The sequence below is a fragment of the Bos grunniens genome, chromosome 17, assembly GCF_055505025.1.
Source record: "Bos grunniens cultivar Pamir isolate PY7600 chromosome 17, Bosgru_T2T1.0, whole genome shotgun sequence".
In the NCBI taxonomy this organism is placed as follows: domain Eukaryota; kingdom Metazoa; phylum Chordata; class Mammalia; order Artiodactyla; family Bovidae; genus Bos; species Bos grunniens.
The window spans coordinates 53,874,720-53,901,518 of record NC_141181.1 but is presented as its reverse complement, the minus strand read 5'-3'; the positions used below and the strand labels follow the sequence as shown (position 1 = coordinate 53,901,518).

Genomic DNA, 26,799 nt, shown 5'->3' with positions numbered 1-26,799 from the left:
ACCCATTTCCCATAGGTCTGATGCCTTTTGAGGGTGTCCATTTGAACCCCTGCATACCATTCTTGGCCCTGTTTTTCCTGAAACAAAAAGTAACAACCTCTCGACCCTCCCCACTTCCTTCTTCCTGGAGGCTGGTAAGGAACGGCCAGGAGCTGTGTATTTAAGATTGGGGTGTTTGCCAAACCCCCAAATAATTTGCTACCTTCTCACTTCTCTGCCAGTGGTCTCTCATGGCATATCCCTGCCCCGCCGGGCCTTACCCTGACCATAGAGCTGAGAGGTAAGGACCAGGGGAAAACAGCTCTTCTTAGGTATGTAGCCCTGTAGCATGTAGCCCTTTAGAAAAGATCAGTGTTTCTCAAACTGCGCTCATCCTTTGCCATGTCCAGCATCACCTGGATGATAGTTTTTTCACAATTTAAATCCACCGTCTTTCTGTTTCTCTTTTTAATTAAATAAATGTGAATTTATTTTAAAAGGAAACTTTTATTTTACCACCATACGTGGAAAACCAGCATCAATTGCAGGAAAGAGGAAATAGTGTAAAAATAGAATTTCATTTTCATTGTCTAATTTATTGAAGTCAATGATTCCTGCTTCCTGAAGGCTCTGAGCCTGAGGCTTGCTATCTCTCTTACTTGTGTGTACATGTGTTAAAAGGGAGATGAGCAGATCTCTATGTATGTATTTATGTATGTGTTAATTGCTCGGTCGTGTCCAACTCTTTGTGACCCCATGGACTGCAGCCCACCAGGCTCCTCTGTCATGGCATTCTCCAGGCAAGAATACTGGAGTGGGTTGCCATTCCCTTCTCCAGGGAATCTTCCCAATCCAGGGATTGAACCTGGGTCTCCTGCATTACAGGCAGATTCTTTACCATCTGAGCCACCTGGGAAGCCCAAGAACAGGGGATTTTGTAAATTAAAGATGTCCTGGCATTTAACCTAGACTGTCTCCCTGACTTAATCGGGAGAATGGAAAGAACAGGACTGATGACTTCTCACCACATGATTCAGTATCATCTAGTGTTACACTCAGATACCATCTAAAACTTGATGGTACATGCCCCATGCTTTGGGAAACACTGAAGTTGAAAATCCTACCAAATCAATAACATTTGTAGTTTTCCTTAATTTTAGAGATTGTATCTTCCTGCTTTGGGGCATGGTTGGAGGGGACCCAGGGTAGTACATAGTGGAGAAATGGGCCCAGGGCAATGGGCCAAGCTTTCTTGTTACTAATTCTCTTCATGCTCCCCTGGGCTTGGTGTTGGGAGTTTCCTCCTCCTGATGGACTCATATTAAAAATGTTCAGGGGCATGCTACATCTCTAACAGTCACTAACACTTTAATAAGAGTTACTCTTGTCCCTTTTTTCTTGTATGACAGACTGTGGGTGGGGGGGTTCCCTGAGAGAAGGGAACAGGTCTGAGTCGAGGTCCCTGTAAGTGTGGAGCATACCCAGAAAACAGGGAGGAGGACTAAAGGGGGAAAGTAGGGTTCCAGAGCCACCTCACTTGCCTGACACCTTAATGGGGCCTTCTCTGGGGCCTCCCTAGGGCTTGTGCTCTGATGGGACAACAGGAAGGGCTGTCACTGAGCTGGTAATGCAAAGCTTTGTGTGTGGTCCAATCTGTCCCCGACCTGCCATTTATTACACATTTATTTTATGTATTTTACATTTTATTTTATTTTGCTGTGCCACGCAGCATGTGGGATCTTAGTTCCTTGACCAGGGATCAAACCTGTGCCCCCTGCAGTGAAAGTGCGGAGTCCTAACCACTGGACCACCAGGAAGTCCGCATTACACTTTCATGAGCAACTTCTAAGTACCAGACACTGAGTAGGGAGGGACTCCAAGATAGGTCCCACGTGGAGCCTTTTGGGAGCACTCATAGGGGTTCTTTAGAAGACCATTCATGGCAAATATGCTTCAGGAAGGTCAAGTTGCTTCAGGAATCACACTCCCCTAGGCCTGCCTCCCCAGTCTGGCCTTCGGCACAGATTCGGATGTGTTGGTGGTGGGGACCATGGGATGAGCGGGGTGGGCCTGTATGGATGTCTTATTTTCTGGAATGACTACGGGAGTTGTGGTCAACTTGTGGGAGAGGGAGGCATGGCAGGTGGACCAAAGTTGGGTGATTAAAACTTGTGACTCGTCCTCAACGTCTGTTGAATAGTTAGCCTCCATCCTCCGCCTCTCCTTCTCAGAGCGGATTTTTCTCCTGAGGGTGGGCACGGGAGATGCCTGTGAGGTTTCCCCTCACACTTGGCCCTTATTAGGGAATAGCTAAGAAACCAGTTCAAGAACGCTCAGTGAGGAGGAGGCAGGGGTCCAGTTTGGGATGAAGGCCGCCTTTCTCTGAAGTGTCCCACGGCCAGCTCTGGAGCTCACAGTGGGTACCCAGTGAGTGCCCCAGAGTCTGTGTAGAAATGAACTGAACCCAAGCTCTGTAGTGAAGGAAGTTCGTTGGGGTCATCTTGGTGTTGGAGAGACAGCTGAACCTGAGCCAGATAGACTTCCTGGAGGCTTGCTGCCCAGTTTTGGTCTGATTGAACCTCTTTTATCCTGTTTCCAGTTGCATCCAAGACCTGAATTAGGGGTGTGTTGGGGGGAAGCAAGCTTTGAGAGGTGGGTGTGTAGGGGAACGCCCGCATCATGGGATGGAGCCACCCGTGGTTTGTGTCTGATGTTTCCCATGTGAGATGTAGCTCCTTAGCTTAGAGCCATAAGTAAGTCAGCTTCCCTTCCAGATTTTGCAAATGATGGAAAACCACCTGATAGGAGTAAACATGAAAGGGTATTTATTGGAGCATATAAATAGTTCAGGGGGGTCCAGAGCGCTCAAACAATGTTAATTTAACCGGCCTCCTCCTCCTCCCTTTTCCTTTCCTGCTACCTCCTGCCCTGGCTCCCAGCAGCCCAGACCAGCACCCACAGGGATCAGCAATCCCAGAGGAAAGAGCATCTTTCCTCTACTGGTCCAGGGGCAGTAGGGTCTTGAGACAGACTTCTGATTGGCCAGACTCAGGTCACATGCTCATCCCTGAACCAATCACTGTGCTGGAGTGATTTAGCATCTCCATTGGCTGACTCTGGGTCATGTGCCCAGTTATCTTCGCTCCACCACCCAGACTGTGGCGGTGAGGTAGTTCCCCCAAGGAAAGACAAAGGGGAGAAGTGGAACAGGGAGTGATTAACAGACAGACAAAACAGCAGATGTCCTCTGCAGTAGTTCCGGGATAGAATGAATAATGAATCAGAAATCACGTTGCCTTTTCTGGCAAGCCAGCCCACCAGTGCCCAGAACGAATGGGTTTTTGTAAGGGCCTTTCCTAGGATACAGAGGGGTGGGGTGGCAGAGGAGAGAGGGAGCCTTGGTGTAGAAGCCATTCCCTGAGTCATGCCCAGATGACCTGAAGCTCAAAGCCAGAGAGAGCCAGGGGTTGACTAGTGACTGGTGCCTGGATCTTACGCTAAGGTGTCCTGAAGGGAGCTCTCCAGGCACAATCCCCAGATATCAGAACATGCTGTTCCTACTACATTCAGCTATGCAGTGTGCCGGCCTTCCTGGAGTACCTACTGTCTGCTCATTTAAAAGGCCACAAGCTCCTGCAGGCTTCGTTTCTGGGGCAAAACGGACCCTAGAGATAGACTGCTGAAGGGTGAAGGTGTCTTTCTGGAGCGGTACAAATGTCCTAAAACTGACTTTGGTCATGTTTGCACAACTTTGTGAGTACACTGACATGTATACTTTAAATGGGTGGATTGTACGGTATCTGACTGACATCACAATAAAACTTACATAAATACACACACACACACTGGTACGTGTGGAGCACCAGTTCAGAGCCCTGGGGTATGCAGACGGACAATGGGGCTGGCGAATGCACACTGGGAAAGAGGACATTTTTAGCCTCTCCCAGTGCCACTGAGCTGTGTTTATTGGTGGCGTCTGTCAGCGCTGGGCTGTGGGCACAGTGAACTGTGAAATTAGAAGCTGCTGCTCAGCCAGGCTTGCTGCTGAGAGCCTGTGTCTGGCTCCGGCCCTTCCTGGACAGGGAGCGGGTATTTCTCTGGGGACCTTTGGTAGGTAGGACAGAGAACGGGGGCTTGCCAGGCCTCCAGGGCTTGCAGAGATGTGTTGGTTGCTCTTCAAGATGAAGGTCTAAGGATGGGGCCAGTTATCTTTTCAGTCAGAAACCAAGGTTCTTCAGAGACACTGACAGGCAGGGCAGGGACACAGGGAAGGGAGATTGGGAACCAGGAAGTGGACAGATGTCCCATCCTGTCCTGTGAACTCATGTGGCACCTGCGTCAGTCTCCTGTCCAGTCTGTCCTGGTGGCATCTATACCAGCTGCACTTCTTGAACATCACTTTTTTCATTTCAGAATTTATTGAGTACCTACTGTTTACCAGGTGCTGTTAGTGCTAGGAATAAAAAGCCTCCTAAAACCTTGTTTCTCCTCATAACCACTCAAGCATCCACAGGCTGTTGCCCAAACACCTAGTTTATGACCAGACTTTTTTTGTGGCTGTATTGTGTGGCACATGGGATCTTAATTCCTGACCAGGGATTAAACCCGCAGTCCCTGCGTTGGAAGTGTGGAGTCTTAACCCCTAGGCTGCTAGGGAAGTCTCTTTCATTTATTTTCTTTCTTTCTCTTCCTTTCTCCTTTCTCCTTCCCTTCCTTCCTTCCTTCCCAGAACTACTGAAGGGCTTCCCAGATGGCTCAGTGGTAAAGAATCTGCCTGCCAGTGCAGGACACACAAGAGATAAGGATTCAGTCCCTGGGTCGGGAAGACCCCCTGGAGAAGGAAATGGCAACCCACTCCAGTACTCTTGCCTGGGAAATCCCATGGACAGAGGAGTCTGGTGGGCTACAGTTCATGGGGTCACAGAGATTCAGACGGGACCAAGTGACTGAGCACACACACACTCATTGAAGGGCTTCGAAGAGAAGAGAGGAGTAAGATGCTGTGCCTACCCTTACAATGTTTATGTCCAGGTTGGAAGGTCTTAAGACAACTCAAATCCACTTATTAGGACAGTGCAAACGAAAACCTCAACGACACACCGATTTTCACATAATAAGATTGGGAGAAATTTTAAAATTAGGTATTCCGTGTTGCTGAGGGTTTGGGGAACTCGATAGTCTCTACTGCTGATGGGAGGGTAAATTGGGAATTGCTGTTTTGGAAGGTAATTTGAGAAATTACCACGCACGCGCCCTCTGAGCTAGCCATCCTGCATACTTACTTCCTGGTAGCCGCCGTGGAGAAATGCCGTCAGGACACAGGGGACTTCCACAGGATGTATGGCAACATGAAGGGTGACTGTGACAATTCGGGAATGGCTGAGTAGACTACGGCAGAGCAGACACATCCTGAAATGCCGTGTCACATTTAAGAAGTCGGTGGCAGGTCTGTAGATACAGGCCTGGAGTCAAGACAAGGAAGCAAGTCGCAGGATGATTTTAGTTAAAGTCTAAAAAAAAAAAAATTTTTTTTTTAATTTAATAAAAGGGACTTCTTGGAACTTTCCTGACAAAGACAGCATACTCCCAATGCAGGGGGCCCAGGTTTGATCCTGGTCAGGGAACTAGATCCCACATGCCACAGCTAAGGTCCGATGCAGTGGAATAAATAAATAAATTTTAAAAGAGAGGGCTTCCTTGTGGTCCAGTGGTTAAGACTCTGAGCATGCAATATAGGGGAACAGGGATTTGATCCCTGGTCGGGGAACTAAGGTCCCACATGCTACACGGCTCGGCCCAAAACAATTTAAAGAAAGAAAAAAAAACATCTAATCCATCAGCTCATCCCCTAAACCAGCAGATCCTCGGGTGCCTCCATTTGGAGCCCATCTCCCCACTTGGCCCCCTCTCCAGTTATCTCCCAAGAGAGTGTTCTGGAAAGACGAAGGTTAACTTCTTCTCCCACATGGGTGCTTCCCGTGTCCCAGTCCCTGGTATCCCAGGGTGCATTTGGCAAAGCAGATTGCTGCCTCCTCATGTTCTGATCACTGAGCTCCTGGAGGAGGCCTGGGGAGGCCAGCAGAGGCCTGAGACGCACTCTGGGACCTTGAAGAATAAAGACTGCCTGTGACACTGGAGAGGGGGTGACAGCCAGGCTCCCTGCCCCTCTTTGGAGTGATAGCCCTGAGCCAGGGGAGCGCTGGGTTCTTCTTATTTATTTGGCTGCCCTGGGTCTTAGTTGCAGCCCGTGGGATCTTCAGTCTTCATTTTGCCATGGGGCATCTTTAGTTGCAGCAGGCAAGCTCAGCTGCACCACGTGGGATCTAGTTCCCCGACCAAGGATCCAACAGGAGCCCCCGGCTTTGGGAGCGAGGAATCGGCCATGGGACCACTAGGGAAGTCCCAGGGCTGGGTTCTGACTGCGGGGTCCCGGCAGCTTGTGGACTGGATGAGTGAAGTCCAGGGCTGGGCGAGGGCCTGCTGTAGACAGAGGAGCAGATGAGCCTGGGGCCTGGGGCCCCCGGAGAGCAGCTGTGTCTGGGATGGAGTGAGGCACTTTGTGTACAGTCTGTTGTTCCTCTGCGAATGTGGGGTTAACAGCTAGCTACAGCTCTGTGTAAACGTGTGCGAGTGTTCTGTGTTTATTCAGCATGCTCGTTGAGCACCTGCTCTAAGCCAGGTGTCACGATACAGATGAACAGACAGTATCTCTGCTCTTTTGAGTGGGGAAGGGGGTTCAGAAACAAATGAGGAAAGAATGATAATTTTAGGTAGTGATAAGCACCGTGAAGAAAATGAAGCAGGGTAACTTGATCCAGAGTGGGGCTGTCTAGCTGTTGCAGATAAGGGGGTCAGGGAAGGCCTCTTGGAGGAGGTGACAGTTGGTCCGCAAACTTGAATTTGGACCAGGAGCCAGGCCGGCCAAGATCTTGGAGCAGAGAGAATGGCAAGTTTGAAGACCCCGTTAGTCTGCTCAGGCTGCCATGACAAAGTATCACAGACTATGGGACCTAAACAACAGAATGTATTGGTTCTGGAGGCTAGAAGTTCAGGATCAGGGTGCTGGCAGGTTTCCCCTGGGACCACGCCTTGGCGTGCAGAGGGCCACTGCATCCTCACAGGGCCTATTCTCCGTGTGCATGCACTCCGCTCCAGTCTCTTCCTCTGCTTGTAAGGACACCGAGCCTATCGTATTAGGGCCCCACCCTTGTGACCTAATTTAACCTTAATTATCTCTTTAAAAGTCCTCTCTCCAAATATAGTCACATTTTAAGGTACTGGGGTTAGAGGTCTTCAACATAGGAATTTGAGGGGAACATCATTCAGCCCATCACAGGCCCTGAGGTAGCCATGGGCTTGGTGGGTTCAAAGAAAAGGCTACCTGGAGCTCCTGAGAGTAGGGGTGAGGAGGGGCAGAGAGGCGGGTCTTGGAGTGCTGGGGAGGTTAGGGAGGTGCCCGAGTGCCTCTCTGGGTCTCTGTGTGATTGTATATCTCATAGGACAGAGGGCAAAAGTCCTGGCTTGGGTTCATTTCTTGCTCCAAGAAGCTGTCTCTGGGTTGTAGACCACTCTTCTCCCTCAACACAGGCTGGGAAGCTTGCCTTTCTCTCCCCTCCTGAGCTCTTTTCCTTCTCTTCTCTCAAGAATTAAAGGCTGGTGGGTGTCTCACCACTACGTGTCCACGTTCCTGTCCGGAGTGATGCTGACCTGGTAAGTGTCTCCTGCTTGAGCCCAGGACCTCTGCTCACTCTCCTCAGGGAGCCGGTGGATGGGAACTGGCAGTGGGCCCAAGATGCAGGGGATTTGGGGGCTGACTTTTGGGCCGAGAAGTAAAAGTGTGAGCTTACGAAGGGGCTGCAGGGCCACCCCAAGCCAACTGGGGACTTTTCCAAGGGCCACTGACTGTGGTGACAGGGAGCAAGTCTGGACAGAACAAGCACAGGGACAAGACCGTGACTGATGGAGGGAGGAGGAATGGGTGGGCATTTGGTCTTCGAGATGCCTACCCCCGCTCCCTTGGTTCTAGAATGTATTAAAGCAATGATGGAAATTACCTGGTCCAGCCCCAGGGACATGGTGATAAGGTAGAAACTGGGTTTAAAATCTTTTCTCTCTCTCTCTTGGTTGGAACAGAGATAGGATGGGGATGAACAAATGATTTCAGATTGGGGCTTCATCTTTGCTTTTCCTCCACTTCTCTGCAGGCCTAACGGACTAATTTATCAGAAGTTTCGCAATCAGTTTTTAGCGTTCTCCATTTTTCAGAGTGAGTGTCTCTTGCTCAGATTCTGGGGACGGGCACGGTGTGGCTTTCACTGGTGGAGGTTGTGTGAAGAGTGGAGGTTATGTTTTTCTTGTGTGAAAGGAGTGGAAGGACTGGGGGAGGTCCCTGGTCGGGCAGGGAAGGGTCCCAGAAATCCAGAAGGAGCTGCCCACCATCTCTCCCCACCACTCCATCAGCTCCATCCTGCCGTCCAGCCCCCTGCCCCTGGAGAGGAATGTCTACCCCCTGGAGCTCCAGTTGCTGCCTTTTTTTCCCCTGGTTCAGAATCTGACCAGTTGTGCCCCTCAGGAGCTGCGTGGTGTTGGGAGCATCAACTCTGTTTCCCTTAAAATGGACATTTATGTTCTTTTTCTTATTTAAGAATAGCTCCGGATTTGTACACAATGAGGGGTTAACTCTGAGGAACAGAGATTGGATGGTTAAAGACAGGGAGAGAGTTTTACTTTTTGCCAAGTACCTGTTTGTTCCCCTTGAGTTTTATGCTGAATACATCTTACCTATTCAAAAAAATACAATTTAATTTTTAAATAAAACCCTGCGTACAAACATAAGCCAAGAAGGAAAATTATGTATAATTCCATCCTTAGGGTGTTAATAGACATATGTCCTTTTAAATATTTTCATTCATAAACACACATACACACCTATAATACTGTATTATGTATAATCTACAAACAGGATTCTTCTACACAGCTTTTTTTTATAACCTAGTTTCTATTCTTTTAACAGTTATGATGGGTATTTTTCCATGTCGACACGCAGAATTCTGCTTCCTCGTTTTTTGGGTTCAGACGTGTGTGTGTGTGTGTGTGTGGTGTGGTGTGGTGTGGCGTGGCATGGCGTGGTCTGCCTCCTCGTTTTTTGGGTTCAGACGTGTGTGTGGGTGTGGGTGGGTGTGTGGGTGTGGTGTGGTGCGGTGTGGTGTGCTACGGTGCAGTGTGTGTTGGGGGTGGGAGGAGGTTGTACCCAGGCGCCCCTGGTGTCTGGGCAGTGGAGACCTGCCGGCCTGCCGTGGAGGTGTTGCTGGGTCCCCTAGTCCCTGAGCTGGGCGCTGTGCTCCCCCTACAGGCTGTGTCCAGTTCCTGCAATATTATTACCAGAGAGGCTGCCTCTACCGACTGCGGGCCCTGGGGGAGAGGAATCACCTGGACCTCACTGTGGGTGAGTAGCCTGGCCTGGTCAGCGAGGTGACAAGCACTGACCCTTTCTGTTCCCCCAGACTTTGCCCCGTGTCCGTCAGGGGGCCAGGTGCCGGTAAGAGCCTGACAGGATTTGCCACATGCAAAGCCAGGGCTTGCTGGCCTCATCCTAATTGCTTTTTGTAATTCATGGTGGATTCCATTGCAGTTGACAAATGCAAGGCCAGCTGTGTGCCAGGCCCTGGAGGCTAAGTGCCTGTAGCCTATCCTTTTTAAATGTCTATATTTTTTTCCTATGTTTTATGACATACATAATGCTAGTCTAGTCTAGTGTTTTTACACTTGTGCAATTTATGTGTTCTTAACTTTAACTCATTGGGGTGGGTGCTGCATCAGGAAAACTCAGAGACCCTTCCTTTAAACTTTCAGGGGAAAGTGTTGTTAATAAAAAATCTGTTTTTTGAAGTGGTCATTTCCATCGAATTACTCTGCGCAGTAGGCCCTATTTTGTCAAGACTCGATTGAAATGAAGCATGCCATAGCCAGTTACGAAATGTAAAATCCCGTGCAAATTATGAAAAACCAAAAACCATACTAGTGCTGGCATGTCAGCGTCCTGTAAGAGTGGTCAGCCCACTTGGGTCACAGGGACGTGAGGTGCGAGGGCCACCAGGCCTGGCGGCAGGTAGTCCACGTGTTCCCTGGGTTATTTTCCAAGTTAGCACTCACCCACCTGATGGAGGTCAACCCGCCTGATCGCAGAGTGATGGGCAGGGCCAGGCCACCTCACCCAGGCCCTTCACTCCCTCCTTCCTCTCCACAGAAGGATTTCAGTCCTGGATGTGGCGAGGCCTCACCTTCCTTCTGCCCTTCCTGTTCTGTGGCCATGTGAGTCCCCCTGGAGTTTGTGGGTACCCCCTTCCAGGAATAGAAGGTCCTAAGGCCACTCCCTCTCTCACCAACCATCTGTGAGCTGGGGCCCTCGGGGTCCTGTGGCTGGGACGGCCCCTGGGTCCAGGGAGGCCAAAGGCAGGAGCGGGAATTGGCCTTGGGCACCCGCATGCCCCACCCCAGGCTGGGTGCCCCAGTTTCATTTGAAGGGGGTTGTCAGTGTCTCAAGGGCAGTTTACAGCAGAAGCTGGGGGGCTTGCCCCTGCCCCCTGGGCTTTCCCACCTGGGTCTCAAGGGGACTCAGGTGAGCTGAGCAGTTCCTGCTTCCCCTCTCTAGTTCTGGCAGCTCTACAATGCCGTCACATTGTTTGAGCTCTCCAGCCATGAGGAATGCAGAGAATGGCAGGTATGGTGCTCGCACGTGTGTGTGTGTGTGTGTGTGTGTGTGTGTATGTGTGTCCTGGGGCCACTTGGAAAGAATTCCTTCCCCGCCCCACCCCCTGCTCTGTGGGGACCTGCAGTAGAGAGCTCACTGCTCTGGGGGCCTAGGAGACTGGGGCAGGAAATCTGGGGGTCCCTTGGAGCCCCTCAGAGGTCTGAGAAACACCAAGGAAGGCTCTGGGGATAGGAGGCAAGGGGGGAGCCCCCTAGGACACTGCCTGACCCCGAGGACTCATACCTCTCACCCAGCTGGCTCAGATCCCTGCCTTCCGCTGGCAAACCTTGAAGTTCTCAGGGAGCTTGTGCTTAGGGGTTCTGAGGTCCCTGGGGGCGCTGATGTGTGTGTGGGGTTTGGGGGGGCCAGTCACTTCAACAAGGAGAGCTGACCTGAGTGGGCCTCTGCCTTCTCTCCCTTCTGTTCTCTGCCTGCCTCCCCCACCCCGGGGCGCCCCCTCCTATGCACCACCCCCCCAGGTGTTCGTGTTGGCGCTGACGTTCCTCGTCCTCTTCCTCGGCAACTTCCTGACCACACTCAAAGTCGTGCACACCAAACTCCAGCAGAACAGAAGCAAGGCCAAGAAGCCGTGAGCCACGGGGCCAGCGCCCCTCAAGACCCCGGACTTTGAGACTGCAGGGGATCCCAGGCGGCATCCTTGCTGCCCATCTCCTCCCCAACAGCGCCAGTGACCACTGGCAGCGGTGACCTCAGGGGCCAGTGCATCACTGGGAGCAGAGCCAAGGCCCAGTCCCTGGCTGGACAAGAGGAATGTGACCCCAGCCTGTTGGCACAGTATTAGCCGGCCCCAGCCTCCCTATTTATGACATATTTAATATTGCCTGCCCCCTTCCCTAGAATCTGCTGCCCTCCTTCCCCTGCTGCTCTCTCGAGACTGGGTCAGTCTTCCTGGGAGGGGGCGGGGGGAACTAAGCCTCAGGGACCCCCTCTGTTCCCCATCCTGTCACTGAGCCCCTCAGGTTTGGGCTTCAGATGTGCCTCACTGGGGGTGGGTTTCGGCTGATCTGCTAGTTCCTGAGTTCTAGGTGGGTGGAAGGAAGCCTCTTGATGTCCTGCGGAGTCTCCCTCCCCGGGCGCTGCTTCTGCTGTAAGCTCCCCGCGGCCTCCGGGGTGTTTCAGCTCTCAGAGAACCACTGTCCCTCTGTGCCTCCTGCTCCTTGTGCTTCCTGAGGCTCCCTGCTTGCTGGCCGCCAGGGCTTGGCCTGAGGCAGGGGAGTTTTCTGAGGGTCACCACCAGAGGGCACCCCTGCATTGTTTGGTTGGTTTGAGGGCATGTTTCCCTCCCACCCACCCTGCCCCCCACAAAGTTTGGGTCCACTCTTGTGGGAGGGGTGCTTCCTGACCACCACTCCTCAGCCCACCTTCCCAGATTCATGCAGTAACTCAGGGAGTGGGGACAAGACTCAGCCCTGGTTGGGACTTCAGCCAGCATGGAGGTCACCCGTGCTCCGGACTTCTCCCCTTCACCTCAGAGGTTCTGGAATGTGGAGGGAGGAGGGGCGAGTTTGAGCAGGCTCGCTTTGTGGAGGTCACCCTCTGGAGGTCATGGCAGGTCTGCTGGTCACCTCACATTAGGTTCTCTATCTATGAAGAAGCCAAAAGGTTTGGTTGCATTTTCTGCATCTTCTCGTATGGGCTTCAGCCGCCCTTAACAACTTACCTAGAAATCTCTGTTGGCCAGAATTCACAGATGGTGTCTGTAGTCATGCTCTGGCCCTCGAAGGAGTTTAAGTTTTCAAAATATGGTATTTCCCCTCCCTCCAGTAAGATCCCACATGAAAAATCCAGATTTCTACTTTCCCTAGAGAGATGGAAAGACCTAGAAACATTCCCATAGAGCAGCATTTGGCTGGGCTGAGCTGCCTTGTCTAGGGTGGGGGCTTGCTTTCTAGTTTGCCCCACCACTTCCTTTCATCCCTACCCTACTTCACTCATTTGGGTCTCCCATCTGGCCCTTTAGGAACTTGGGTTTGCCCCAGACTAGGAGTTGGCAAACTTTTTCTGTAAAGAGCCAGATGGCAAATATTTTAGACTTTGAGGGCCAGATGGTCTGTGTCACACGAGTCTGCCGTTGGAGGGCAAAGGCAGCCAATGTATAAATGAATGGGAGTGGCTGTGTTTCAATAAAAGTTTATTTACAAAAATAGGCAGTGGCCAGATTTGGCCCATAGACTGTAGTTTGTGGACCTCCTCTGTCCTAGACCATCCTTTCTTTGTCCACGAAGCTCTGGACTGAATGCTCTGTTGACTCTCCCTAGGCATGTCAGGGCCTTGGGGAACCTAGGTGGGGTAGGGTAGGTTTTATGTCTCTTTCTCAGGCCCAGTGGAGGCCAGAGCACTAGGCAAGGGAGGGGGCAGAGGCAGAAGATACCAGGGAGGGCCGGAACCACCTAACGCCATGATCTCATATTAGGTAAAGCTGATTCCCCGGCTTATTCAGGAACCACCAGCTCACAATCTCTGGGGCATTAGAATCACCTGGGACTCTGACCCCAGACCTTTCAGGAGGTTCCGGGAAGCTGTGCTGGGGGTTAATCAGGAAGTCTCCCAGGAGGCCAGGATGGCCTTGGTGTGTAGTCTCCACACCTCAGCAGCAGGGGGCGCTGTTTGGGACAGAGGGGAGCCTGGTGACAAGCCAGTGCCATCCTTCTGCAGGTAAAAGAAATCTGTAGAGAGACCTGACTTGCCCAAGATCACTCAAGAGCCTCTGTTACTTTTCATCTCCGGTTTCTGGCAAGTCGTGGCCAGGGTAGGGTCACAGACGCTGAGCAGGGATCAAATAGATGGTCCAGGGAATACTTCCTGCTTTTAGAGAGAGATCCCTCTCTGTCCCCTGTGCGTCCAGCTCTGGAAAGATGGTGGCCAAGCTGAAGGCTGAGACTGAAGTCCTCTGTATGAGGTGGAGGAAGGAGGCCCTAATGTCCAGGGCTGAGGCCTGTGTTCTTCTGATAGGCCCCAGGCCCACCACGGTGCCTGAGTTCCTGGGCGGAGGAAGCGAGAAGCTGGAAGATGTGACCATGCCTATTTCGGGGGCCCAGGGAGGTGGGTGACTTGGGAGAGCAGGCTTGGGAGCCCTGTGGAAGGCTGCCAAGTCCACATGTATCCATGTACCAGACGTTTCTCGTTTCAGGCATGGGCTTGGAGGACCTGTTGGGTGTGCAGAGAGGAAACACACAGCTGGGAGCTGGATGTGACAAGGGCACTCCTGAGTGCCGGGGACAAGTGCTGGTTCCAGGATAACAGAGGGACCGAGTTCAGCACCCCCACCCTCACCACCACTATGGCCACACAGGCTGGAGGGGAGTGTGTGGTCAGAGCTCCAGCTGGGAAAGGAGAGAGTTCCAGAATGTTCCAAGAGCCTGGCCACAGGCTCCAGACACTAGGTCCTGGAGGTGCCTGACGCCAAGTGCCCTTCGAGAGCTGGGGCAGGGGTGGGGTCTGGGCAGCAGCATGGGCCTGGGGGCCTGGGCCCTGTCAGTTCTGTCGTGAGGGCCGCATGCCCTGCTGGGAGCTGTCAGAGCAGCAGGCAAAGCCGGTGTTGTTTCTGCCGCTGTGCTTTCTTCAGAGCACTGAGGGCAACCTTGGCAGCCTCCCGGAAGACGTCTTCCACATTCTCCCGAAACTTGGCAGAACATTCCAGGTAGAGGGCAGCTCGGATCTGCTCGCAGGCGCTCTGGCCCTGGTCGGGGGAGGGGTTGGGATTAGACCAGGGGCTTTGGGCACCTCCTGTGCGACCCCACTCATGAATTTGGGGGCTTCCTGGGGCCAGGGTCCTCCCCAGGGTGTGCAGATGGGCCGTAAGGGCTTGTTTGGTGTGGCCCACAGGCTGTAGCTGCTGGGAACTCCATCCTGGCCTCCACCCCATACTCTCCCCAAACTCAGGCAGAGAGGGGCTGACTTCAGCCAGGAACTGTGGTGGTCTGTTGTGTCTGCCAGGCCTGTGAGAAGCATTGAAGGCCTCAAGACATAAGGGCTTCCTGCATGCCTCTCTCCCTGCTCGTCTCAGAAGCACAATTTAGGCAACTGAGCTGGCTATAGAGTAGAAAGAAAAATACTTCTAACACAAATTTATTAATGCCTATTCCTTTTGATTAAACTTTATTAGTTTTCGTTTGTGTTCCTTTTATTCTGCCACGCCTCACCCAGAAGGCTGCAGGGTTTAGTCAGGTTCCTGAAAGGAGCCCTGCTTTCCAACACAGGCCTGCCCCTCCAGGCCTCTGGGGTGATGGGACAGGACGGTGGTCAAAGGCTCAGGCTCTGGGGCCAGAGTGACTAGGGTGGGATTTTGGCTCCAATTCAGGTTATCTGTGTGACCCTGGACTAGCTACTTAACCTCTCTGAGTCTCAATCTCTACTCTGTAAAAGGGAGGGGGGCAGTAACAGTGCCTGCCTCAAGGTAATAAGGATTAAATGAGGTAAGTAATGTGCTCAGATAAATGTCTATTAATATCTAAAAATTATTCTTAGGGAATTTCCTGGTGGTCCAGTGGTTAGAACTCAGTGCTTTCACTGCTGTGGCCCCAGGTCTAATCCCTGGTTGGGGAACTAAGAGCCCACAAGCTGCTGGGATGGCATTTACACATAGTCACTTCAGTCATGTCCGACTCTGCGAACCCATGGACTGTAGCCTGCCAGGCTCCTCTGTCTATGGTATTCCCCAGGCAAGAATCCTGGAGTGGGTTGCCATTTCCTTCTCCAGGGGATCTTCCCTACCCAGGGATTGAACATCTGAATCTCTTATATCTCCTGCACTGGCAGGCAGGTTCTTTACCACTAACACCACTTGGGTATACGATTCTTAGAATTCTGTTGCCTTCAGCTTCTGAAAGGTCACTGAGGCACACCAGATGCTGAGGCCAAAGGCCTGGGAGGCTTTTGGCCATGGCTGTGCACGTGGACCCAGGCTCCTCGGGGTGGGGTCGGGGAGGGCCCCTGGTCACCTGTGTGTAGGTGATGGGCTCCAGCTGGGCTGCCCGGAGCTTGCGCAGCTGCTCCTTGTCCTTCCTCAGGTCTGTCTTGCAGCCGATGAGCACCATGGGGATCCCACGACAGAAATGTGTGACCTCGGGGAACCACTGTGGAAGGGGAGGGCAGGCATCAGGGGTAGGGCCCCATCTGGCCCCACTTCCAGAGGCAGGCGGGGCTGGGAGACGGGGCCTCACCTTGATGAGAACGTTGTCGTAGCTAGTGGGGTTCATGACGTCATAGCAGATGAGCACGAGGTGGGTGTTCTGGTAGGACAGGGGCCGCAGCCGATCGTAATCTTCCTGTCCTGAAACCAGACAGCAGGTGGGGGTCAGGGAGGTGCCCCTTACTTCTCCACCCAAGTCCCCTGCCTGGGCTCAGATAGGGTAGGGGTTGGGGTCTCCTGGGCAGTTGACTCTGTGTCTCTGGGCCTCGATTTCTTCAACTATAAAACAGAGGAGACAGCCCACAGTCCTGGACCGTAGGGAAGATTACACAAGATAAAAGCAGCGGGGCTTCCCTGGTGGCTCAATGGTAAAGAATCCACCTGCTAATGCAGGAGACAAAGGTTTGATACCTGATCCGGGAAGATCCCACATGCATCAGAACAACTGAGCCCATGCACTGCAACTATTGAGCCTGTGCTCTAGAGCTTGGGAGCTGCAACTACAAAGCCCACACGGCCTAGACCTGTGCTCCCCAACAACAGAAGCAACCGCAGTGAAAAGCCCACATGCTGGAACAAAGAGTTGCCCCGTGCAGCAACAAAAACACTCAAAAATAAAAGCCGTGCGGTGCTCTTGTGGTGCTCAGAGATGGGCCTGGCTGAAGGGTCAGTGCTGGGAAACAGCTAGCACTCATGTTGATAATGATCACCACCCCTCGCTTCCGTCTTCATCCCTGATGCTCAGGTTTAAGGCTCAGACTCTGAAGAAACCGAACCCTTCCTCTCCCGAGGTTTCAGACCAGTGGGGTTGGGTGGGCCCAGAACACTGCAGTTAACTGTGGAGGGTGCCCCTGCCACCAGCAAGCTGAGAGGGGCATGGTCTCTGGTTATACTCCTCTTGCCATTCTGGCCTATGCTAATAGGAGGGTGGGGGGACTGCTGGAGATGATGGGCATTTGCCTGCCTGGGCCCACCTGGCACTGGTTGTCAACCCTGCACCACATGACTCACCAGGGGAACTGATGGCTTCTGATACATCAGCCCCTCCCAGCACCAAGTGAATCAGGACCCAAGCTTGGGCTTGGGCAACAGTGGGCTTGGTTTTTTTCAAAAAAAGACCTCATTTAGTATTTTTTGTCGACAGTTTCAAGCTTACAGAAAAATTGCAAAAGAGTGCAAAGAATTCCCTTACTCCCTTATTCACTGGGGCCTCACGTTTTGTCCACTTGCTTTATCTGTATATAAACACTTTAAACCATGTGAGAAGACCTTTGGCTGGCTGCTGCTTCTCCCCACCCCCGCCCCAAACTCCTGGAGATTTACCGTGTGGTTTTTCTAAGAACAAGGACGTCTTCTCACTTACCTCAGTACAAGTATGAAACTAACCAACACTGAGACTGTATTCTAACCCAATCTACTAGCTGTGTTCAGATCTCACCAACAACGTCCTGCAGAATTTTTTTCTGTTTCAGAAGCAGGCCTGGGATTACACACTGCATGTGGTCCCCACGGCTCAGTAGTCTTTTTTTTTTTTTAATTGAAGGATAATGGCTTTACAGAACTGTGTTGGTTTCTGTCAAACATCAACATGAACCAGCCATAGGTATACATATGTCCCCTCCCTCTTGAACCTCCCTCCCTGGCTCAGGGATTTTTAAAAACTCCCAGAGTGAGAAGTGAGAGTCTTTCAAGCCCATGGGCGACCCCCAGCCACCTCTGCAGAAAGACTCAGGCAGTGACTTCCCTTCCAGGGAACGCAGAACACTGAGCCCAGGAATCCCCACCCTGGCCTTTAGCCTGTGGGTGCCAGGGTGACACCAGCTTGCCCTCTGACCCCTGCCTGCCCAAGGCCTCTCAGGACAAGTGGCCTCTCCGGAGAGCACGGACAGGCCATGTCCTGCTGGTGATGGCACAGCTGCCATCTTTCCCACTGGCTCCCCATCAACCCAGGGACCCCTGACAGTGTGCAGTGGCCGGGAACCCAGCTCTAACGATGGCTGGTCCGGGAGGACTGTCTAGGCTGTCATTCAGCCCACGTCCCCTCAACACCGGAGAAGGGATTAGGGATAGTCTGCACCTGGCAGACTCGGGCCCTCCTGCCCTTGTCGCCAAAAGCAGGAGAAATCCTTGTAAGATGGTGGAAAACAGGCCAATACGCTACTCTAGCCAATCTCCTCCCCTTTCCACACACATCCCCAAACTATCCCCTCTCCTGACCTCTGTGAACATCTTTCTAGACCTGCACTGTCTGGGAGGGTAGCCACTAGCCCCACCTGGCTACTTTAATTAACGTTAAAAATTCAGGTTCTCCAAATGTAGCATTGGCTACATTTCAAGTGATTAACTCATCCAAGACAGTCTCCTGCGTCGCCTCCTCCCGTGCCGCCGCCTCAACCCATTCTCCACCCAGCGGCTGAATGGAGTGGGTGGGGTGGGGTGTGTGTCTGTCTGTGTGTATGTGCATGCACTAAGTCGCTCAGTCGTTGTCCAACTCTTTTTGACCTCATGGACTGTAACCTGCCAGATTTCTCTGTCCATGGAATTTTCCAGGCAAGAATACTGGAGTGGGTTGCCATTTCCTATTCCAGGGGATCTTCTCAACCCAAGGATTGAAGCCAAGTCTCTCGCCACCTTCTGCACTGGCAGATGCATTCTTTACCACTGCGCCACTTGGGAAGCCCCTGAATAGATGGTAACAAAACTAAAATCATGCCCCTCCCCTCATCTCAAACACCTTCAGTGGCTCCCTATTGCTCTTTGTGGAAAATCCAAGACTCTCCTGGTTATTGACATGACCTCCATGCCTACCAACCTTGGCTTCACCCTCCTCCCACCTGTGCCCCTAACCCTCACTCGCTGCGGTCCAGTCTTGCTGTTTCTTGAACTCATCAAGCTCTCATGTCACACCTGGAATGCTTTTTCCTCCTTTCCCCATTGTTTGCTTCCAAACATTTTAAACATTCAGACTCACTATCCATAGTTATTTCCTTTATCAAGATAATCATCTTCTCTGTACCTCTACTTATTGATAATGCCACGTTATGCATTACAGTATTTTTTTTTTGTCCGCAACCCATGGCTTGTGGAATCTCAGTTCCCAGACCAGAAATTGAATCTGGGCCATGGCAGCCCAGAATCCTAACCACTAAGCCACTGAGGACGTCACCTCACATACTTCTTACAGGGCCTCTGCCTCTAAATGATTAAGAAATCTTTACAACATGGACTTCCCTGGTGGTCCAGTGGTTAAGAATCTGCCTGCCAATGCAGGGGACACAGGTTCAACCCCTGGTCCAGGAAGATTCCATGTGCCTCAGGGCCACTAAGCCCGTGTGCCACACCTACTAAGCCAGAGCGCCTAGAACCTGTGCTCCACAACGAGCCCCAAGAAGCCTGCACACCCCAACTAGCGAGTAGCCCCTGCTCACCACAACTAGAGAAAGTCTGTGCCAGCGATGAAGACCCAGCGCAGCCAGAAAATTAATTAAATTTAAAAATTAAAAAAAAATTTTTTTAAAAGAAATCTTTACAACAAACACCTGATGTGCTAGTCAGGGAACTCCTGAATCCTATTTACATATAAAGAAACCATGAGCCATGAAGTGACCACCCCCACTTCCACCACGAGGTCACCGAACCAGAGCCAGGCCTGACTCTAGGTTCATTCCGTTCCAAAGCCAGCCTTCCTTCTGCTGAAACACAGCAGTGCTCTCTTCTGCTCGGTAGTACGCACAGACCGGTGCCAGGCCTAACACACACTCTGATGCCCTTTTAGAAACACGGCAGGAGAAGACAAGCAGTTACGAGACAGGACTGCTGCGTGCCGAAGTCTGTGCCGACGTCTTCCCCACCTTGCCCGGCTGACTCTTCAGAGAGGCCTTCTCTCACCACACAAAGTCTGTCCCTGCCCTGTCTGGCCACAGTCTGTTCTCCCACGTTTATTCGTTTACTGCCTGTCCCCTGGGAGACTGTAGGCACCCGGAGGGCAGGGACCATGTCTGTCCTTAAACATCGTTCCTGGCACCGGGCAGGTGTCCAGTCACTGCTGGCTAGTGGGCTGTCTCGAAGTCGTTCAACTCTTGTCAGATGAGGCAGGGACCAGGGAGGTGAAAGGGTGCCACTGGGCTGAGCAAACTGGGGCCTGAGCTGACTGCAGCAGGCTCGATGGGGGCCGAAGTCAGGCTGGTAGAAAGAGGAAGTCAGACCAAGCCTGCTCCTGGTGAGGGCCTCTCCGTTGCTGTTCCCTCTTCTAGAATGCTCTTCCCAGGTAACAGCATGGCTCACTCTCTCCTTTCCTTCAGGCTTCTGCAGAGATGTCACCTCTTCCTAGAGAACTTTCCAGACTGCTTTGAAATAAGAGCGTCCTTTGCCATCTGTCCCATGACCAACTATGGCTTTAATTTTCTTCCTAGAAAGGACATCACTACCCAACATCATGATTTTTCCATGAGTACATAAGACCCTGAGATGCCGGCCATCTCTGTACACATCACTGTTACATCAATGGGTACACACACAAGCTCAGTAATCATTTGGGGGTATGAAACAACAAATGAGCGGGTGAATAAAGTGTAATGATAATTTCTATGGCTTTCAGGCTTGCAAGGGCACTTCATTTCTATCACCTGTGTTAAAAATTTTTTTGGCTGCATTGCTCGGCTTGCAGGATCTTAGTTCCCCAACCAGGGATCAAACTTGTGCCCTCCTATCCCACCCCACTTCAGTGGAAGGATGGATTCTTAATCACTGGACTATCAGGGAAGTCCCACCTGTGTTAATTTAAGCAGTCACCCCAGGAGGGAAGCTGGGTGGGGCAAATTCTTCCTGTTAGGAGCCCATGTGGCTGGGGGTGATTTCAAGGTCATAGACAGGTTTCCTGTGAGCTGAAGCACCAACTCAGTCCCCAGTTCCAAGGTCAGCTGCCAGCCCAGCCACTCTAAAAATTCCAATCCTCCTAGGAAGCCTTTCAATTGGGAATTCACCTCTGGACCTCAGTTTTCTCAACTGTGAAATGGACATGTGAGGAATAGGTGGGCCTGTGATAATGGTAGTGAAAATGGTCAACAGTATTTATCGGCAGTGCTCACTCATCACATGCCAAGCCCCATTCAAAGGCTTTTGTATGCACAGACTCATCAATCTTCACTATGATTCCTCACTACTGGCTATTGGGTTTTGGGGGCTTTTTTCTTTCTTTCTTTTTTTTTTTTTGGTCTTATCACGTGGCTTTGTGGAATCTTGGTCCCTCAACCAGGAATCGAACTCAGGCCATTGGCAAGTGAAAGCTCGGAGTCCTAACCAATGGATCGACAGGGAATTCCCACCACTGGCGATTGTTTTCTTCAATTTACAAATGCAGAAACTGAAGCAGAGAGATGAAGTGACTTGCCCAATATCACACAGCCAAAAGGAAGGTTCATAAATGATAGAGGATCATAGGGAGGGCTACTGGGGTGCTTTTCTCTCAGGGCACCCCAGAGGATAGGAAGCTGTCCTTATTCTACAAGCCCCAGCCCCGACCAGGTGAGGAAAAGGCTGCCAACAAGGGATGAACTCTGGGAGAGGATGGGTAGCCAGCCCAGATCTCAGCGCCTCCTCTGGGTTGCCTTCTTGGCTTGACTGTGTCTGGCTCAGCTTCCCCAGGGGTCAGTATGCAGGGACCACGCCTGCAGAGGATGGACTTGCAGGCGCTGCTGACCTCGTTTCTTTGGGAGTGGAGTATCCTGGACACCACTCCCCTGTGAGTCAGGGGAACCAATATCCATCATGTTCCACATGACTCATGTTCCACGATCTTGGCACCTTCCCTACCTGGGCCTCAGTTTCCTTATCTGGAAAAGGGGGTGATAATCCTGTCCTTGATCTTGGAAGTAGAGAACTTGCAGGCTCGCAATGCTGGCCAAAGGTGTGGTTACTACTGAAATTGAAACTCACAAGGGACAGGGGCCTGGGTAGAGGATTCTAACCCCTGATCTTTGGACCCACAAACTCTAGGGGGCCTCCCAGCCACAGGTGATACAATGACCTTTCCCATTTACCCACAGTGATTCACAGGCTTAGAGGGGCAAGTCATCTGTCCAGAAGAGATGAACAGGGTTCCACTCTGGCCTCTGCAGATGGGCTTGCAAGGTTAAAAAAAAAAAAAGCCCCCGAAGGCCTTCCCTGGTGGTCCAGTAGCTAAGACTCTGTGCTCCCAATGCAGGGGCCCTGGGTTTGATCCCTGGTCAGGGAACTGGATCCCACATACCACAACTAAGAGTTCTCATGCTACAACTAAGACCCAGCACAGCCATATGAATTTCAGAAACAAATAAAAGGCCCCGAGTTATGTGCAGAAGGATGCATTTGCTTCTAGAGGGAATGTTTTCTGGGCCACAGTGCCCCTTGAAGCTGCCTGTCTTCCTGAAGCTGGGGTGCTGTGGGGCAGAGGAAGTGAGGCGAAACTCGCCTCATGCAGGGCATTTCCTTTGCGGGAAGCTCGGCCGTGGCAGGCATCGTGTCGGGGGCATGGTCTCTAAGGTCTGGTGCTGGATTGAGGAGAGGGTATCCTTGGAGCCACAGCAGTCCCCAAATCTGCCAGAGGACACCCACTGGGCACATAATTCCCAGCTCTGGCTGGGGTGTTGGTCAGGGTAGGGGTGTAGGCAGTGTGAGAAGCGGAAGCTGCCAGAAGAGGAACCCACTTCTGTACTAGTGCTGCTGGGGCCTCCCCAACCTGTGTTTCCTCCCCCGGAGAAAGGAGCGGCTGGTGCTCGGGTGGCCTGGGCCTGGAACTCAGACCACGCTGCTCTGACGGATCTGCAGGGTCAGCTCCCCCGCCTCTGGGGCTCCTGGGTCCGTAATTCCTGTCTTAGCAACTTGCTTTACCCCCGATTTGTCCTACTGTTCCCATCTCAGGTTGGGAAGGGGCCCGCAGCTCCCCACCTCCCAGGGCAACTCCACCCTGCCCCACCCCTGGGCCCCACCCCAAAGCCCAGATAACTGTCTCTGGTTGGTGTCTTAACATCCCACCTCGCCCCACATCTCCCCTCTCTCTGCCCAGGAAACTTCAGACTTCACCGCAGTTTCCGGCCTCTGAGGTGGCAGATGAGCCGCTAAAGCGATGGGTGCTCACAGCTCCCGCCCCTCTTCACCTTTGAGCACTGAGAGCTCCATCCCCCTCAGTACCCCTCCATTGGCTACAGCGGTGTCTGTAACTGCTTCCGCCGGATGGAGACAAGCAACCAGACTGTCCTCCCACACAGACCCCTGTGGGCAGGGTCCTGGGTATGGAGAAATTTTGCCTCCTAGGGGCCACCCCATCCCACAGCTCTGGGTACCACTGATTGGTTGGAAAGATGCTTTCTCCTGTCCTCCACCCCTCACCTTGGGGTCTGGCCCGTCCGGTTCTAGAACCTTCTACAACAACCTTTACTGGACTCATCTCCACCTTGGCCACTCCCTTCACTCTCTCAGTCTCTATCTTCCTCTAGTTGGTCACCTGGCCGTCTTTTCTGCCACTTTCTCCTGATATCTGTCGACCCCAAAGGCAGAGACCAATCTCACCATCTTTATCACAAAGGACCTTCTCCAGAGATCTCTATGTGCCCAAGATTTTTCTTCATTCATTCGTTCCACAAGCCTTGCTCTGTGACAAGTGCTGTGCTGGGCACCGGCATGTGGAAAAGGAATGACCCAGCCTTTCCTTCACGTTCCTCTAGATAACGGGGCTTTCCAAGACACAGCAGGATACTCTTGAGGGAGCAGCCACATCTCTCTGCACCAGAATCTCTCTACTGGGCTGTCCCACTGATTGTAAGGCCAGCCTACTTCCCCAGAACACTAATGAGAGGTTCAAAGCCCGGCTCTGCTCTTCTGCTGCCTGTAACAGTCCTGCTGGGAAAGCATGGGTGGGGGCTGGCACAGAGCTCTGCAGGCCACTGGTTCAAAAGAACAGGCTTGGGCTCAGGCCTGGGCCTGAGCGGCAGGAGGTTAGAAAACTCCCAGTAACACTCAGTGAGCTCTTTGGAAGAGGCAGGCCCTGTGCTAAGCGCTGTACATCACATGACTCTGTCATCCTCATAGCTATTTTAGCCCTGCTCACAGAGGAGGAAGGGGCTTCCCAGGTGGTGCAGTGGTAAAGAATTCACCTGCCAATGCAGAAGACACAAAGACACATGTTCGATCCCTGTGTTAAGAAGATCCCCTGGAGAAGGGTATGGCAACCCACTCCAGTATTCTTGCCTGGGAAATCCCATGAACAGAGGAGCCTGGCGGGCTACAGACCCTGGGGTCGCAAAGAGTCAGACACAACTGAGCATGCACACACACACAGAGGAGGAAACTGAGGCCCAGGTGTCCCCAGGGACATACAGCCATGAGAGCTGGCATCAAAGCCCAGGTCAGACTCCAGAGCATGCGGCAGGACGCTGCGGGCAGGTCCTCATTGCCCTGGGTGGTCACGCCTTCTGACAATTGAGAAAGCGCTCTCCCCACCCCTCCGGCACGAGCTCTTAGTGAAAACCCTGCCTTATACCAAGCAGAAGCTTGCCAGAACCTCTTCGTGACAATGTACTCTGATAAGTCTTTTGAGCATCTTCTTCCAGGTTAAGCAAGAAAGACCAGAAGTGGTCCCAGCACTGGGTCTGCTGGGGGAGGCTGTGGTGAACAGTGAGCCCCAGGGATCTAAGTGGAGAAGGCCTGAGAGGAGAGGAAGGAGGAGCTGGTTCAATCCTTGCTCTGACCCTCCCTCCCCCACCAGCCCTCCACCCAGAGCAGAGTTAATGAACCTCCCCCTACCTGGGTCCGTGTGAAACTGAAAGAGCCCCAGACACACCACTTGGGGCCCCGCCTTTGGGAATTCCTCAGACGACTTTGGCTTTTCCAGTTCAAGGGGCTGGCCCTGTTCTGGGGGCGGCTCTGCACGGTGTTCATCCAACAAGAGAGGGTCCTTAGGGGCCACTCGAGGGGGGACACACCCACAAAGTCAGGAATACAGAAGGACCTGGGTCTGGGAGAGACCCTTTCCTGAACCTTTCCAGGGTGGAATGACAGATGCTACTGGTTGCCTTATGGAGAGGTGCACAGTGGGGTGGGGAGCTGGGGATGGGGGTGGGGGATTTTGGTCTCATCCAAGGGCAGTTGGAAGACTCCACTTTATACATACAAGGCTTGGCTGACAGGGCACCTGATGACATGGTTCCACACAAGTCATTAAACATAAGAGTCACAAAGGCTGGGTGAGGCCCCAACTGGGGATCCTAACCTTTGCTCCCCAATGTTGATTCAGCCCAGAGGGGAGTCGGGGCATGAGGTAAGCTCCTCAAGGGTACCAGCAGCAGCAGCAGTGTTACTGGAATCTTCCCATTGGCTGTGCTCCTCCTACCATCCCCCAACAATAGGAACGCTGAAGATTGCGAGGGGATCAGCATAAATACACTTGCCTTGGGAGCTGCAGGTGGCAGAAAGAACCTTATTTTGGACCTACATCCCCTAGAGCTCTACTCCTTCTTCAGTGCCAGGAAAAAACAGAAGTGTAGCCACAGAGTCCGAGAACCACAGGCTCAGAATGACAGACCACAGAATTCCAGAGCCAGGCACCACAGTCCATGGAATCCCAGAAACACGGGACTCAGAATTTATAGCTACAGGGCCCTAGAGTCTCAGGACTGTCAGCCACAGAATCCTGGCGTTCACAGGATCTGATCTGAAGCCCAGAGTATTCTACAAAATAGGACCCAGAAATGCAGCCTACGAATCCTTAGCAGCAGGGGACTCAGATCAGCAGCCCACGGAATCTTAAGAGACCACAGCATGTAACACACGACATCCTGGAACCATGGTAAACAGAAGCAAAACCCACGGTTTTCTAGAACCACAGGAGAGGAACGAAGCTGTGAGCCCTCAGAACATCAGCACTAGGAGGGCGGCCCAGAAGCTCACCTCTTCCAAATACCCTCCTTTTACAGATGGGGCGACTCTGTCGGGCTTCCAGCACCACCCAGCCAGGCGGTGGTTAACGGGCTCCCAGACAGCGCCTCTCCAGGAGTGACGGGATGTCGAGGTCCGGAGAGGCAGGAGGGCGGGCGGGATGGCCCGGTGGGGGGATTCCCCTCAGGGGAAAACCCTGCAGGCGGACCCTAGGACCCTCGCCGCGCAGACGCACTCACCGGCGGTGTCGTAGAGGTTCAGGATCACCTCCTTGCTGCCCACAGTCACGCTGGCTGTGTACTTCTCGAACACGGATGGGGCGTAGTGCTGTCGGAGAAGGGGTTATGTCGGTTCTTAAGGGGTGCAGCGGGTGTCCAGGTTCCAGCTGGACACCCACCCCTACCTTCCATCTTCAGCCCATCTGGCTCAGCCTCACACCCCCACTCTGCTGGGCTCTGGAATTCCCGAGGGGGCGCCCCCGGGTGACGGCCGCCTCTTCGTGATCAGGATGCCAGGGACCCGGGGTCCGGGCTCGAGGCGCAGGCTGAGGTCCGCCCGTCGCCCCTCGTGGCCCCAAGTCCTTTCCCCCATCCCACCCCCAGCCTACCTGTTTGCAGCCCCCCGGCGAGCCTCACCTCGGGGAAGGAGCCCTGGCTGTACACCATGAGCAGCGAAGTCTTGCCGCAGCCGCCGTCGCCCACGATCACAATCTTCAGCTCCTTCCGGCCGGAGCCCGGGGCGGCGGGTCGGGCCGGGGCCGGGGCCGGGGCCGGGGCCGGGGCCCCAGCAGCGTCCATAGCCAGGAGCCGGCAGCACTGGCAGCGGCTCGCCGGGTAGAGCGCTGGGGTTGAGCGATCGGAGGCGGGGTGGGAACTGGCCCGGGGGCGGGACTAAGAGAAGCCCCGCCCTCGGCACCTCCTCCGCCAGGCAGCCAACCGGGCTGACTTCAGTCTCATTCCCAAGGAAACTGAGGCAACTGAGAAATGGAGAGCTCGGCGGCGATGGCAAC

General features: G+C 52.9%; 2 protein-coding genes across 12 annotated transcripts in view; one reads left to right on the top strand and one right to left on the bottom strand.

The window, feature by feature from the left end:
* TMEM120B (transmembrane protein 120B) overlaps nucleotides 1-14,860 on the top strand; it is a 45,414-nt gene extending 30,554 nt beyond the window's left edge. For 5 of the 8 annotated variants that reach the window (XM_086347605.1, XM_086347603.1, XM_086347601.1 and 2 more), the window contains 6 exons: nucleotides 7,624-7,689; nucleotides 8,184-8,245; nucleotides 9,332-9,424; nucleotides 10,226-10,290; nucleotides 10,631-10,699; nucleotides 11,209-14,860. In XM_086347605.1, coding sequence (XP_086203731.1) covers nucleotides 7,624-7,689; nucleotides 8,184-8,245; nucleotides 9,332-9,424; nucleotides 10,226-10,290; nucleotides 10,631-10,699; nucleotides 11,209-11,322 — 469 coding nt within the window. In that variant the 3' untranslated portion in view covers nucleotides 11,323-14,860. Of the gene's footprint in view, nucleotides 1-221; nucleotides 281-7,623; nucleotides 7,690-8,183; nucleotides 8,246-9,331; nucleotides 9,425-10,225; nucleotides 10,291-10,630; nucleotides 10,700-11,208 lie in introns of all 8 variants that reach the window. The other 3 variants (XR_015144469.1, XM_086347606.1, XM_086347607.1) reach the window with 1 other exon arrangement.
* Nucleotides 12,865-26,613, bottom strand: RHOF (ras homolog family member F, filopodia associated). 4 transcript variants are annotated; one of them, XM_086347612.1, is made up of 5 exons: nucleotides 26,426-26,613; nucleotides 25,803-26,117; nucleotides 15,913-16,022; nucleotides 15,691-15,825; nucleotides 12,865-14,429 (listed from the first exon to the last, which is right to left on the bottom strand). In XM_086347612.1, the coding sequence occupies exons 3-5, from the start codon at nucleotides 15,946-15,948 to the stop codon at nucleotides 14,265-14,267; spliced, it is 336 nt and encodes a 111-aa protein (XP_086203738.1). In that variant the 5' UTR covers nucleotides 15,949-16,022; nucleotides 25,803-26,117; nucleotides 26,426-26,613; the 3' UTR covers nucleotides 12,865-14,264. The 4 variants fall into 4 exon arrangements, with proteins under 4 accessions (XP_086203738.1, XP_086203735.1, XP_086203737.1 ...); XM_086347609.1 differs by having other exon boundaries at nucleotides 26,030-26,117; XM_086347611.1 differs by lacking the exons at nucleotides 25,803-26,117; nucleotides 26,426-26,613 and adding an exon at nucleotides 16,595-16,729.
* Between the last annotated feature and the right edge of the window lie 186 nt (nucleotides 26,614-26,799).